Raw genomic sequence first — 13,023 nt, forward strand, 5'->3', positions numbered from 1 at the left:
CTGGAACATTGCAGAGCCTCCTAAATGACATTCATGATTATCTTAATGAATGTGACCCTACCACCATATCTATAAAGGAAAAACCAAGTGGCTAAAGAACACTTCCTGTCTAGGTGTGCAGCTGAGTTATCCTTAGAGTTTGGTTATCCTGATCCTCATATCCTGGGTTATCCTCATCAGCATAAATTGCCTTTGGGAAAATGGGAAGTTCTCTGTAAAATGAGGTCCAATGTACTTCAGTGCCTCAAAGTGATGGAGAACCACAATCTCTGAAGAAGTGAGAAGGGACAATGGGGAGGTATCTGTAGGGGTGAGGAGGCTGTAATGTATTAAAACTTGGAAAAGTGGGGGAAAGGCTAGAAAGAAGAAGGATTAGTGATATAGAGAAAGCAATGAATGATATGCTTCAGGGGGATCCTTCCAGTGGCAAGAGGAGGTGGGGAAACCCCCCCCCCGCCCCAGTTTATTGGTTGAACCTTCTGTGACTAATGAGGTCAAGAGAATGGACAGGTAAGGATGGGTCAAGATCTTGGTCACTGAAGGAAATGTCTACATCAATGAACCCCTTAGCACCTGGAGCTTATTAGTTAAAATTTTTTTGTTGATTTGACTAACTTTTGAGAAAAAAGAACCTTTGAGAGTAAAAGTTTTGTTGACCCTTGGGCAAACCAGGAGATGAAAGCACTGACCTCATCTCATTCCTCTACTGACCCAAGGAGAGGTGCAGTCTCACCCTGACAAGTCAAGTCAGATTTGAGCACTCACTTTCCCAATACCTATTCTCCCCCCCCAAATCTAAGCAAGACCCAGTTTCTTCAGGTTCAATGTCAAATCTGTTACTTCTTCCTTTTCTATTTATGGTGGTAGCATCTAGAAGAATTTGTATCCGACCTGTGGTAGAGCCTTCTGAGCTCTAATGGGTCTGATCAGCCACAGTTGGGCCCACTGGACATGACCCTAACATAGTCATGTCATGTTGGTCCTCTTCAAGTGTGAAAGACAACAGCCGACCTATCTAGAATATTAGACACCATATTGGTTTGTATTTAAAGAAACTGAGTCTCAGAGGAGTGAAGTATCATACATAAAGTCACACAGCTAGTAAGTGGGAGCTCTCAGTTCCCTCCCTCATCCTCCAAGCTTTGTTTATTTTTCTCCCTGCCCCACCTGTCCCCTCACCCACCCCCAGCCCTGGATCTCCCAGTTCACTGGTTTGGCATTATAGTGATTGGACTCCTTCATCTGCCCACAGTCTAGCACATCCTTCAACCGGGATGCAGTGAAGGCAGGGACTGGCCGGCGCTTCCTGGGAGGCCTGCTGGACCACACCTCCTACTGCTACACTCTCGAGGTGTCTTTCTTCAGTTACATCATCGGAAGCACTGCAGCTACAGTACCCTACACAGAGGAGGCCTGTATCCTTTCTAGGGGTGCCCACATCTGTGGCCAGGACTAAGGCTGACCCTGTGTTTTATCTGGGCAAGGGGCTGAGGGGGAGGAGAATGTTTGTGCCTATGGGATAGTTTATGAGAGCCCACCCAGAGAGGATCTGAAGGCTCCCTTACCTTACAACTACGTGAATCAGTGGAGGCTGCCACTAAACTTAGCAAGAATTGCTTTATCACTAAGATCCCTAAACTTGAGCTCATACCCCTCCTCCTCCCCTCCTCATCCTTGCCCTTCACCCCTCTCCTCCCTTTCTCTTCTCTCCTCTCCTCTGCCCATCCCCTTCCCTTCTCCCCTTTCCTCCCCTCCCCTCCCCTCCTTTGTCCCTCTCTTCTCCTACTTTCTCTTCCCTCTCCCAGTTCTCCCTAGTTTTTCCTCTCATTTTCCTTCAGACTCTCAAAAGAGAGCACAGAGGCCTCCAGACATCTCCCATCCCCTCTAATCTTCAGTCTGATTGAAGGCCTTTTTCAGAGCGGCCTAAGATCATGTCAGCTTTTTGGCTGTCTTTTCTCACCACTGATTCCTGGGCAGTATGTGGCCCACAATGACCCCCAGATCTTTTTCAGATACCTGCTTTCCAGCTACATCTCTCCTGTCCTTTTGAACCTGTCATCTCTTTGTGAAGGGAGCTCATGGCTGAGGTGCAAACCCTGTGTTGTACCTGTGTGGAAACAGCCACCTTCTGACTCCAGTCCCTTCCCCATTCCCACTTCTCACCTCTGGACAGTCTCTAGCTTATCACTCTCCTTTCTAAAACAGGAAGGTCATATACATAAACACAAACCTAAGATAGGACATCTGTGGACATTTCAAACCCAGGATGAGTTTCGGACCAAACACAAGTTCCTCCTGGCCACCCGCTAACAGCCTCCATCTCTGACCATCTGTTGGTTTCCATGGCAGCCAGAGGCTCAGGTACCAAGGCAGACACTCAATGCTATCAAATGACTTCAGGGTGCAGTAATTCACCACATTAACCACCTCCCACATAATGACTGTAAACTGGACAGCCGCCAGTCAAGCCCTCAGTGACCTCAGCTTGTGGGGAGGGGGGGAATAGGGAGGAGGGGATGGCCAAGGGCCCATCCTAGGTCTGCTTCTCCATGAAGGGCCACCAAAGTAAGAACTCAGGATCCTGCTGAGCTAGTGGTCTCTAGGAACCCTTTCTACCCAAGAATTCTGGGAGGGATGTTCTATCTAGGTCATCAGATCTAACCATCTTGTTTTATAAATGAAGAAGTAGAGATTCTTCTCCAGGTCTCCAACCCTGTTTTTAAGCTTCTCCAAAACAAAGACTGGTTCTTCTTCCCTTCTCTGTGTCCCCTCTCCCAACACAGGACCCACAAAAGACTGAGAAATGGAACTAAATTTCATTCATTAATTGACTCTGTGACTTTGAATATTCAACTCTCTCTTTCTAGGCCTTTGGTTTCCATTGATAAAATGAGGACAAATAAGGGTCTCTCTAAGGTCTCTCTATTCTCTAATATTTCATATTCTTAAGCCCCTTCCAGGTCTGCAATCTGGGGTTCTAAGGGTTCTCTCAGTTCTGACATTCCCTATTCTAAAGCCTCTCCAAAATTCTGCTGTTCTCTGCCTCTTTGATGACTGCTTAATGAAGAGAAAGATGGAGGGAAACTCAATAGAGCCAGGCAAGAGATTGAATGTGTGGCAGCAACCAGAGTGAGGAGTGAAAGATGGCAGCCTAGGCTGTGAATTTGAGCCTCTGGGACAAGGGAGAAGGAATAAAAGTCTCTGGGATGGAGTCTGGACTCTGGAACTTGCACACCCTGTGACCCTGTGCAAATACTTTCCCTCTTAGACCTTAGCTTACTTCTCTATAAAATGGGTCTGGAGTAGAAGGGAGAATGAACAAATGCCCTTGACAGTAATTGGAAAATTATTGGGAGAGTTTGGGGAGATATATAATGATTTCTGTTTTGAGAAGTCAGGAGCTTGGAACCTGGGTCTGTGAGGAACCCCTTGAAGGTCAGGGAGGACATAATCCCTTTCCTTCCCATCATTGACTTGGCTCGCAGCCTCCTTGGAAAAGACATTTGAAGACATAAAAGTAGATGGGCAAGATGGGTTGCACACCCTGACTCAAGATCCCTCTTCTCAGATAATAATATCAGTTGTTTACATTAATTTATTTTATTATAACATGACATTATATTTATGTTATTATAGCATCAACAAAAGTAACATCAGTTCTGGAACAAGTTATCATATTTCTACTCCCTTCTGCTTTGCTTGGTCCAATTCAATAGCAGATGCATTTATTAAATGCCTACTGTGTGTAAAACTCTGGGTGCTGCACTGAAGGGGATACAGAACTGAGATAAGATCCCCCCCCCCTTGTCTTCACAGTCTCGTAGAGACTTCAGAATGGCTGACATCGGAGTCGTCCTTCAAGGCTTACAAAACACTACCGGCACCGTTAGATTTTAGGAGTTGCTGCAGAGGCTGATCTGAGTCTCAGGACCCCATTAGTTCCATAAAGGATAAAGGAGGAAGTGATCGTGCCCAAAGTCATGCAGCCAACTAGGGCAGAGCCAGTCCCCACCCAGGCTCCAGCCGCACCCCCTCTGAGGGACTCCGCTGAGCCTCCTGCCCCGGGGAAGGCCTTGCTGTCCCTGTGCTGGATCAGGTCAGGAGGCAGCTAGAGGAGGCTGTGGTCAAATGCTGATCAGTAAAGGTTTGCCTGTGCAAGGTGAGAGAGGGGCTGGCAGCTTCTTCCTGGCCTTGTTCATGATAATCTGGGGCAACATCAGTTTGATTCCCGGGTGGTTAAGGAGGACATGAGCAAAAGCGGAGGAAGCCATGAGGGGCTTTCTGTGGGAAACGCCCCAAAATACGGGGCTTGCACCAGAAATGCCAATGAAAGGGGGCAAGTTGGGTGGTTCAACTGGGGCATCAGGGTGAGCTGGGAATAAGAGTCTCTAAGACGGAGACCTGACTCTGGAACCAGCTCACCCTGTGATCCTTTGACACCTGTCCTCTCAGGCATCAAGTACTCCTCTATAAAACTGGTCTGGAGTAGATGGAGAGTGAAGTAGATATTCTCTAAGGACAAACCCTGACATCTCCTGTTCTCAGGCCCCTCCCTTCTCTGACATCCCCTGCTCTAAGCCCCCTCCCGGCTCTGCTGTCTGCTGTTCTGTTATTTGTCTGGACTGGAGAATTCATTTTGCCCCACACCTACCCTCCAGGGAGGCAACTCAGCCCTTTCCTACCCCAACCCTGAGTTCCTTCCTCTTCACATTCTGTCCTCGGGCCTGGTCAGAGCTCAGCTGCAGGACCAGGCTCAGTCTGGAGCTTCAGAGTGTCTGAGGAAGTCTGATAAGCTGGTTAGAGGAGAGCTACCAGTGCAGCGAAGGGTCTGGAATCCAGGGCACAGGAGGATTAGCTAAAGGAACTGGGGATACTCCTCCTGGAGAAGAGAAGATTCCCGCCCCCCCAAGAGAACTGCCTTTAAAACTCTGCTTGGTCCCAGCGGGGAAGGCACCAGACCCACAATTCTTTACGGATAAGCTAGAGCCAGGCTGACCAAGGAATGATTCAGTGGCATTGAGGGGGTCTAAGAAAGTCTTTTTGAGCTGGTACTGGAGGCAAGTCAGGAGGTGGAGGAGAGGAAGGAGAACGTTCCCAGCTTGTGGGAGAGCTCAGAGACCACAGGTCTGACATGAGCAGCCCAGAAGGCCACTGGTACAGTCCAAGGTGGAACGGGCAGCCTTCCCCTCCTAGGAGGCCTCCAGCAGAGATTCAGGTAAGTGTTGAGTCAGAGGCCAAGTTCCCCACCAGTTTCGATTCTTTCACTCAGGGGGGATGGGGCTCAAGGATACTCCCCTGGGTCTCCTAGAACTAAATCCTCTGTTTCTATACATCACTTGTAAGTGAAAACTGATTCTGGAGTCAGAGGTCCAGTGTTCAAATTCTGCTAAATACTGGGTGACCCTGGGCAAGTCACTTCACTTCTGGGCCTTGGTTTGCTCTCATTTGTTCTTAATTGGTGATCCTGAGTGTCTTGTCTAAGTTTCCTCTCAAGAGATTGCCATCCCTCTTGGACTGACTTCTCCTGGGGCCATTTTTTTTCAGGGGGGACTATGAGCTCTCCCTTGCCCCCCTTCTCTGGGTCTTTGAAACCTGCCCTCTCTTTGGATGCTGCCCATCTGTAGCTAGCTCATCCCTACCTCCTTCCCCACCAATTCTAGACTATAGCCACACACATAGACTGAGGTTACACATCTTTCTGGGATTTTCCCCCAAATATTCTTCCTTAATGGATTTTGAATTTGTATTAGAAGCCCCCAGCCCATTTGACAGATTTGAGACACTGAGGCAGGGATCTAAGAAGCCAGGGAGGGACGATGTCTCCTGTGCTCTGCCCTCCGCCTTCCTGGGCCCTGAGATGGAGGTGACCCCCGAGGACAGCTGCACATGACCAATGAGCTCAGCCACCCTCCGGTCCATAGCCTTGGCCTGAGCCTCTGCAACCATCTTTTGCCTGCTGTTGGCAATGTTAATTAGCGGTGGTAATTGGATGCTCTACTACTCAATGTGGTGTAGTGCAATCCAACTTCTCCCCTGGAAAGCCAATGTTCTCTCCGGCTTTGGCAGCAGCATCGGCGGCTCTCTGGGAAGGCGTTGTTGGGAGAATTAGTAGCTGGCTCTGTGTGTGTGTGTGTGTGTGTGTGTGTGTGTGTGTGTGTGTGTGTGTGTGTGTGTGTGAGAGAGAGAGAGAGAGAGAGAGAGAGAGAAGATACAGCAATAAAGAGAGAGATAAAGGGAAGGAGACAAAGTGGGGAGGAAAGAAAGACAGGCAGAGGCAGAGAAGTAGAGAGAGGCTCATTCCTGAAATGATGGGGAGCAGGGGCCTGTATTCTAGTGTGCCCACAATGCTCTATGTGATGGTCAGTCATTCTTCAGTCCTTGTCTGACTCTTTGTGACCCCATTTGGGGTTTTCTTGGCAGAGATACTGGAGTATTTTGTCATTTACTTCTCCAGTTCATTTTCCAGATGAAGAAACTGAGGCAATCAGGATGAAGTGACTTACCCAGGATTACACAACTATTAAGCATCCGAGGCTGAATTTGAACTCAGATCTTCCTGACTCCAAGCCAGGTGCTTGATCCATTGTTCTACCTGGCTGCTCACTCTGTGATGAGGGGACTGTAAACAACTTGAGTATCCCCAGGGATACAAAGGCTTTGCACATAGTAGGTTTTTCTTCTTATTTATTTTTATTCTTCCTTGCCTTAAATCAACAGAGGAAGCTTTCTGTATGGAAGGTCCCACTTCCAATGCAAACCAACCCCTCGTTTTCTGCAGCCCCCTGGCTTAAAGAAGAGTCTGGGGTTCTGGGAGGTTAAGTGACTGGGCCAGGGTCACAGGGTCAGTATGTTTTGAAGGGGGATGTTAAACCCAGGCCGTCCAAGCTCCAAGGCAGCCCCTCAGGTGTCATGGCCAGTCACAAGACTGGTAGAATGGCTCTTTAAGGTTTGCCCCACACTTAGAGTCATTCTCTCATTCGGACTTCTTCCAGGCCTGGGAGGGCCTCATGAACCTCATTTTGCTGATGCTCTAGGAAACCTTCTTGGAGGAGGAAACAAATAAGTTATTGGCTTTCTTTTTATGGGGGAGGGGGATTAACAAAATAAAATGATAAAACATAAAATTATTTTTTAAAAACCCTAATGGTAAATTGTCACTGCGGGGCGTCCACACGGGCGAGATCCCTCACTTGTAACTTAGATAATTGATAACAGGAACAATCAACAACAATTGGATTTATAAACACACTTATAAAATTAACAGTAAATCACTACATTTGCTTTTTAAAAAGCTTTGCAAACTTTGTACTCACATCACTTGTCATCACATGATAACTGTATCCCACGCCCCATTAAGTTCTTATAATGAGGGGAAAAAAAGCTGAGCAAAATTGACTGACAAGGCCATGGCATCTGCGAGGGCTGAGAAGCTGATGCCACAGTGGATAGAATCATGAAGATCTGAGTTCAAAGCTGGCCTCAGGCATTCACTAACTGTGTGACCCTGGGCAAGTCACTTTACCTCTATTTGTCTTAGTTTCCTCATCTGTAAAATGGGGACTTCTGAAAGTTGTTGTGAGAATAAAATGCTTTTTGGAAGCCTTAAAACACTATATAAATGCTGGCTTTTATTAGTAGTAGTATGGGGGTGGCTAGGTGACACAGTGGATAGAGCACCAGCCCTGGAGTCAGGAGGACCTGAATTCAAATCCGACCTCAGACACATAATAATTACCTAGCTGTGTGGCCTTGGGCAAGCCACTTACCCAATTTGCCTTGCAAAAACCAAAAAAAAGGAAAAAAAAGAAAAGAAAAGTAGTGGTATGCAACAGTCCTCAGCCATAGTCCTCCATCTCTCCACTGACAAGAGGCAAATGTCTTTTTATTATGTTCTTTGGGACTGAGATGAGCTATTGCAATGATCCCTTTCATTTATATGTTGTAGCCACTGAGCCTGGTTTTCTCCTGATCTGCTCCTGGGTCATACTTGTCTTTTCAGACTTCTCTGCCTTCTTCATAGTCATCTTTCCTATAGTGCAGTGATGGTCCTTTCATCCTTGGACCATACTCTGTTTCCAGTTTTTCCTGCCATGAAACGTCATACTCTGAGGAGTCCTTCCCTTCCCTCCCCTGGCCTTCCTTTCCCTGGCTAATGAGGTAGTGAGCTCAGCATCACTGGAGGTATTCCAATGGAACCCTGGGAGATGGAAAGTGTCGCAGCACTGACTGGTAGATTCGGCCAGAAACTCATTTTTCAGTATATTTAACTTGACTTTTTTTTCTGTAGAATTTTCAAAGCTCTTTCATCACTCCCAACAATTCAGCAAGCTATGTAGTGAAGAAATACCCATTTTGCAGAGGAAAGGTTTTAATGTTTGCAAGCTGTTTTCTCATTTGGCCCCCACAACGACCTAGGGAGGAAGGCACTTTTATTATCCTCTTTTTGTAGATGAGAAAACCAAGTCTGAGGAAGGCTGAGTAACTTGGCAGGTCCAACACCGTCCCTTGCATCACCTAGTGCCAGGAAAGTGAACGGACTCCATCTGCAATCCCAGTGGATTCTAATTCTGAATCTGAGATTCTGTTTCCAAGATAATAGCAATGCTCTAAGATTTTCAGATTGTAGCATTCTAAGATTTTGTTCCCAAGATTTGCTAAGTCTTTGATTCCAAAATACAAAGACTTTGTTTTGATGGTTTGGTGAGTCTGTGATTCTAGGATTTGATACAACTTAGATTCTGGGGTTTTAAAATTTGATGTTTCTCAGTTCTGTGATTCTAAGATTTTTGTAATAAGATTTGATGATTCTATGATTCTGAGAATCTAAGAGTCTATGATTTTAAGACTTTGTTTCTAAGGTTTGGTTATTTGATTGGTATTGTGTGCCCTGGCCTCACTTTTCCAAGACTAGACTGAGAACTTTGTCCCTCAGAGTTCTGGGGTACCCTTAGGAATTTTGGAGGTATTCAATTCTTTAATGATCCTATTTGGGGGTTTCTTGGCAAAGATACTAGAGTAGTTTGCCATTCCCTTCTCCAGATCATTTGACAGATGAGGAAACTAAGGCAAATAGGGTAAAGTTACTTTCCCAAGGTCAGTCAACTAGTGTCCAAAAATCAGAGTTGAACTTAAGAAACTGAGTCTTCCTGACTCCAGGCCCCATACCACCTAGCTGCCCTAATTTGGGTATCTCTTCTTAAATATCATCAGCTGTGTTCCCCCATATCTCCCACTAGTGGGGATCGTAACTAGAGCGATTGATTGTGCCTCAGTTCCATTTAATTACACATTAATTACCTTTTACAAAGAGATTTATCTCAAATATATAGAAAAAAAGAGCAAACACTTCTCCTAATACTTTGGGAACCTGATCTCTATTTCATCTCATTCTCTAGGGGAAGAGAAGCCTCAAATTTAGCTCAATCCCTACAGACCATTGATCCCACCAAGTTCATATCCAAAGGCAGCATTGCTTTGGATGAGTTCTCTTTGCAGCTACTGCTGGCCTGGGTCCTGAAGGTCGTTCCTGAAGGTGACCCCTAGCTTCTCAGCATGCAAACCAAGTCTCTGAAAGGCCAAGATGCCCAGGTGTGTTCCTGATCTTTCACGACCCTAAAGAGCAGAGATTCTAATTCTTTCACCTCTAATGAGGAAGAACAAATACAGAGGCCAAGGCTCAAGGCCTGATTCTCTGGAATATAGGGCATTGATTGGGAAGGGGCCCCAAGACTGCTCCTCTTCCAGCATAGTCTTTCACCAAGTGCCACAAATGAAGAAATCCAACCCCAAGTGGAATCCAGCCAAAAAAAAAAGAAAAGAGGCCAAGCTGAGGCTGATGCCATCTTGTGGAAGATGCTCCATTTCAGTGACAAAAACCAATTCCTGGGCTCCCCATTCATTGCTTGGTTAGCCGAGAGGGTCCAGTTACAGACCAAGACTTTCTGAGGTCCTTCAATCTCAGCTCCTCACACCCCTCCCAGAAACAGGCTCCCCAACATCTTCCCCTGGGGCCACTCCACAGAGGTGCTCTGAGCCTGCCACAGGCACCAATTCATGGCCATTTCAGATTCAGTGGTCTAGGTTTTGCTTTTGAACTTGGTGATTCTATTGTTCTAAGACTGTATTTTTGAATATGGGACCCCATGACCCAAAGATTGAATATCCCTTAGATCTGATGATTCAATGCTTCTATTTTTAAGATTAGGTGTCTAAGATTTTCCTTCTAAAATCTGATGATTCTCTGATAAGATTCTCTATATCCAAGATCCTTTGATTCTAAGTTGCAGATTCTGATGGAGCATATTAGAAGATGGGAGGAGGAAATCACCTTCAGAGAATAGACTCAGTTCTCTCTTTGTCTCCGTGGCTCTCTTTCTCTCTCCCTCTCCCATCCCCTCTCTCTGTCTCTATCTCTGTTTCTTCTCTGCTTCCTTCCCTCTCCCTCCCCCTCTTTCTCCCCACTTTGTCTCTCTCTCCTCTTCTTTTTCTCTTTCCCCTCTCTCCCCTCCTCTCTCCATTTCTCTCTCTCTCTCTCTCTCTCTCTCTCTCTCTCTCTCTCTCTCTCTTTCACCTCTCTCTGGCCTTTCCTACTGTGCTGATGGGCAAATATTTATCCAGTGTTTATTCTTGGATTTTTTTTCCTTCTTCATATCAGTTGAAAATTCTAAAAATATATTCCCACCCAGCAGGAGCAGCCTCTGGCCATTAGGCGGAGGTGCACAGCGCTAGCTTAAACGCCATCAATTATGAAGCCAGGGCCCAGGTGGGAAGGAAGAGTCAATCTCCAAAGTCATCATGAATTCGGGTGGGAAAGGACCAGTGGAGGAAGTCAGATTTTAAGTGGCAGAGGGTGGGGGGCCATGGAGAACTAGGAAGAGGGAGATGAATGTCCCTCTTGTGTAAGACATGGGTTTAAGACAGACAGATGGGCTGTAAATACTGTCTCCACCCCAAGGACACCCACCTGGCAGAGGAGGCAGCTTGCTGATTGAAATGGGGTTGGCACACTGGCAGGGACTGCCTGCCAGGCCAGGGTGGCAGCCTCTGGGTGTGAGTGAGAGAAGGCCCCTGCATGCCACTGGAGGCTGGGATGAGCTGCAGGTGTGGACCAGGGCTGTCTTCTAGATTCAGGAGGTAGGGAAATTGGAGATCAAATGACCCAGCCCCTTCATTTGGCAAAGGAGGGACCCCAGGTCCCAACCTTGCCCAAGGTCACACTGCTAGTGAATGGCGGAGCCCAAGCCTTGAATACAGGTCTCTTGACCATTTTTGGACATCTCTTTGTCCCCAGACCTAAAGGAAAAAACTCCCTTTGTAAAGGACTAAGTGAAGGCAGGGCCCTGGCTTGGCTCTGGGGGGGGGGGGAACATGGGGAACCAGATGCACCCCAGTCCTCCCCCAACCAGAATGTGATTGATACAAGGGAGACATCTGGCAGAAGAAGATGATGGATTCAAGCGGGAAGGAATCTTGGGGGGGAGTGATCAGGGAGAGCTCCTAGGAGGAGGTGACCCCTAAACCACTGCTCTTAGTCTGAAGCCTTAAGCCTTGGCACCTTGCCCACCTTTGCGTCAGTTTTCTCCTTTATAAAGGGAACCCAAGGATCCTGGGGGTGCCTTCCAGCCCAGCGCTCTGACTTGGCCCCACATCCTTTTTTCTCATCACCAGCAGTGTCCTTGATGACAAATGTGTCCTTCTGCTCTGGGGTCTTCCCAATGAGGTTCTACTTTCTCACTGACATGTCCTTGCTTTGGGGGAACAGGAAGTTAGGAGAATGTGCCTCAGTATGTCAGTGGACTGAGAGCCTGAGGGCCAGGGACCCAGAGCCAGGCAGACCCCAGGGGCCTTGGCCCCACTGGATATCACACACATTTCTTCTTGGAGACTACTCCTGACAGGGAGCTCACCACTTCCTCAGACAACCCAGTCCACTTGAGGGCCACACTTACCCTGAGGAGGTTTTTCTTGATGTTACAGAGGGACAGCATTTGAGACTTGAGGGGATCCCGGAGGTAGGGGAAAGAAAGAAGTTCCTGTAGATCATACCCAGTAAAGTGTTCCATTTTCCATATTTTGCTTGAGGACCTCCAGTGGGGAGAGCTCCCCTCCCTCCCCTGGCCATCTGCCCAGTGGGACCCCATTGTCCGGATGTTCTGTAGTCACAGTAAAGTGACCATCTTCACCAAATTTAGAGCTGTCGCCTCTTTATCTCACTGCTGCCCCCTGGGTGAAGCAGAAGAGTGGTAGAGGGACTATGCCACAGGGCCTGCATCTAGGGGGGGGATCACGGGGAGGGAAGAAGCATTTATGAGCCCCTGAGCTGAGGGCCTTGGTGGTGGTGGTTGTGCTTTTAGTTACTAGGGTCACTTAATGGACATGTGCTTTGAGAGATAATCTTTGGAGGAAGCAAGACCTGGCTCTGTTATGTCCTGGTCGGGTGACCCTGAGCAAGTCACTTCCAGAGACAGGTGAGCCACCTTCCGCTTCAGAGGAAGGAGATTCCATACAGGGAGGTCCCATCTTATACTCAGTCTGACTTCTAGACTTCTACACCTTCCAGATCATGGAATCGGAGAATGCCAGAGGAAGAGGGGAGAGTAAAGAACTTTGAGTCCGACCCGTCTTTCATTTTACAGTGGAGTAGACTGAGGCCTTGGACAAAGTTCCATAGATTGAGATCTGGTTTGGAGCTTTGAACTCCAGTCTTGTTTCTTCTTAGACTTGGATTAGTTGGAGCCACCATTTATATGATACTTTCCTGTTCTTGGAGCCAGAGTCTCTAGCTCTGGGGGGTGCTTGCTATTTGGAATGATTATCCTCACTTTGCAGATGGGGAGATTGCCTCAGAGATACCTTGAGAAGAGGGCAGGATTCCAACCTGGGATCCCCTGACTGCAGGCCCAGGACTCTCTCCACTAGAACCCAGAAGAAGGGCCTCAGTGCCCTTTCCCCCCACCCCATATGAATATATGCCTACCCCCAACCCCACTCCTGCCTCATATCTTAGATATCTTGGATCTCACC

General features: G+C 47.4%; 1 protein-coding gene across 1 annotated transcript in view; it reads left to right on the forward strand.

Moving 5' to 3' along the window:
• Positions 1 to 13,023, forward strand: part of LOC141511835 (cytosolic carboxypeptidase 6-like) — an 86,655-nt gene that overhangs the window by 31,750 nt on the left and 41,882 nt on the right. The window contains exon 5 of the mRNA XM_074220851.1: positions 1,253 to 1,415. Coding sequence (XP_074076952.1) covers positions 1,253 to 1,415 — 163 coding nt within the window. The remainder of the gene's footprint in view (positions 1 to 1,252; positions 1,416 to 13,023) is intronic.

Source organism: Macrotis lagotis, chromosome 2, assembly GCF_037893015.1.
Source record: "Macrotis lagotis isolate mMagLag1 chromosome 2, bilby.v1.9.chrom.fasta, whole genome shotgun sequence".
Taxonomy (NCBI): domain Eukaryota; kingdom Metazoa; phylum Chordata; class Mammalia; order Peramelemorphia; family Peramelidae; genus Macrotis; species Macrotis lagotis.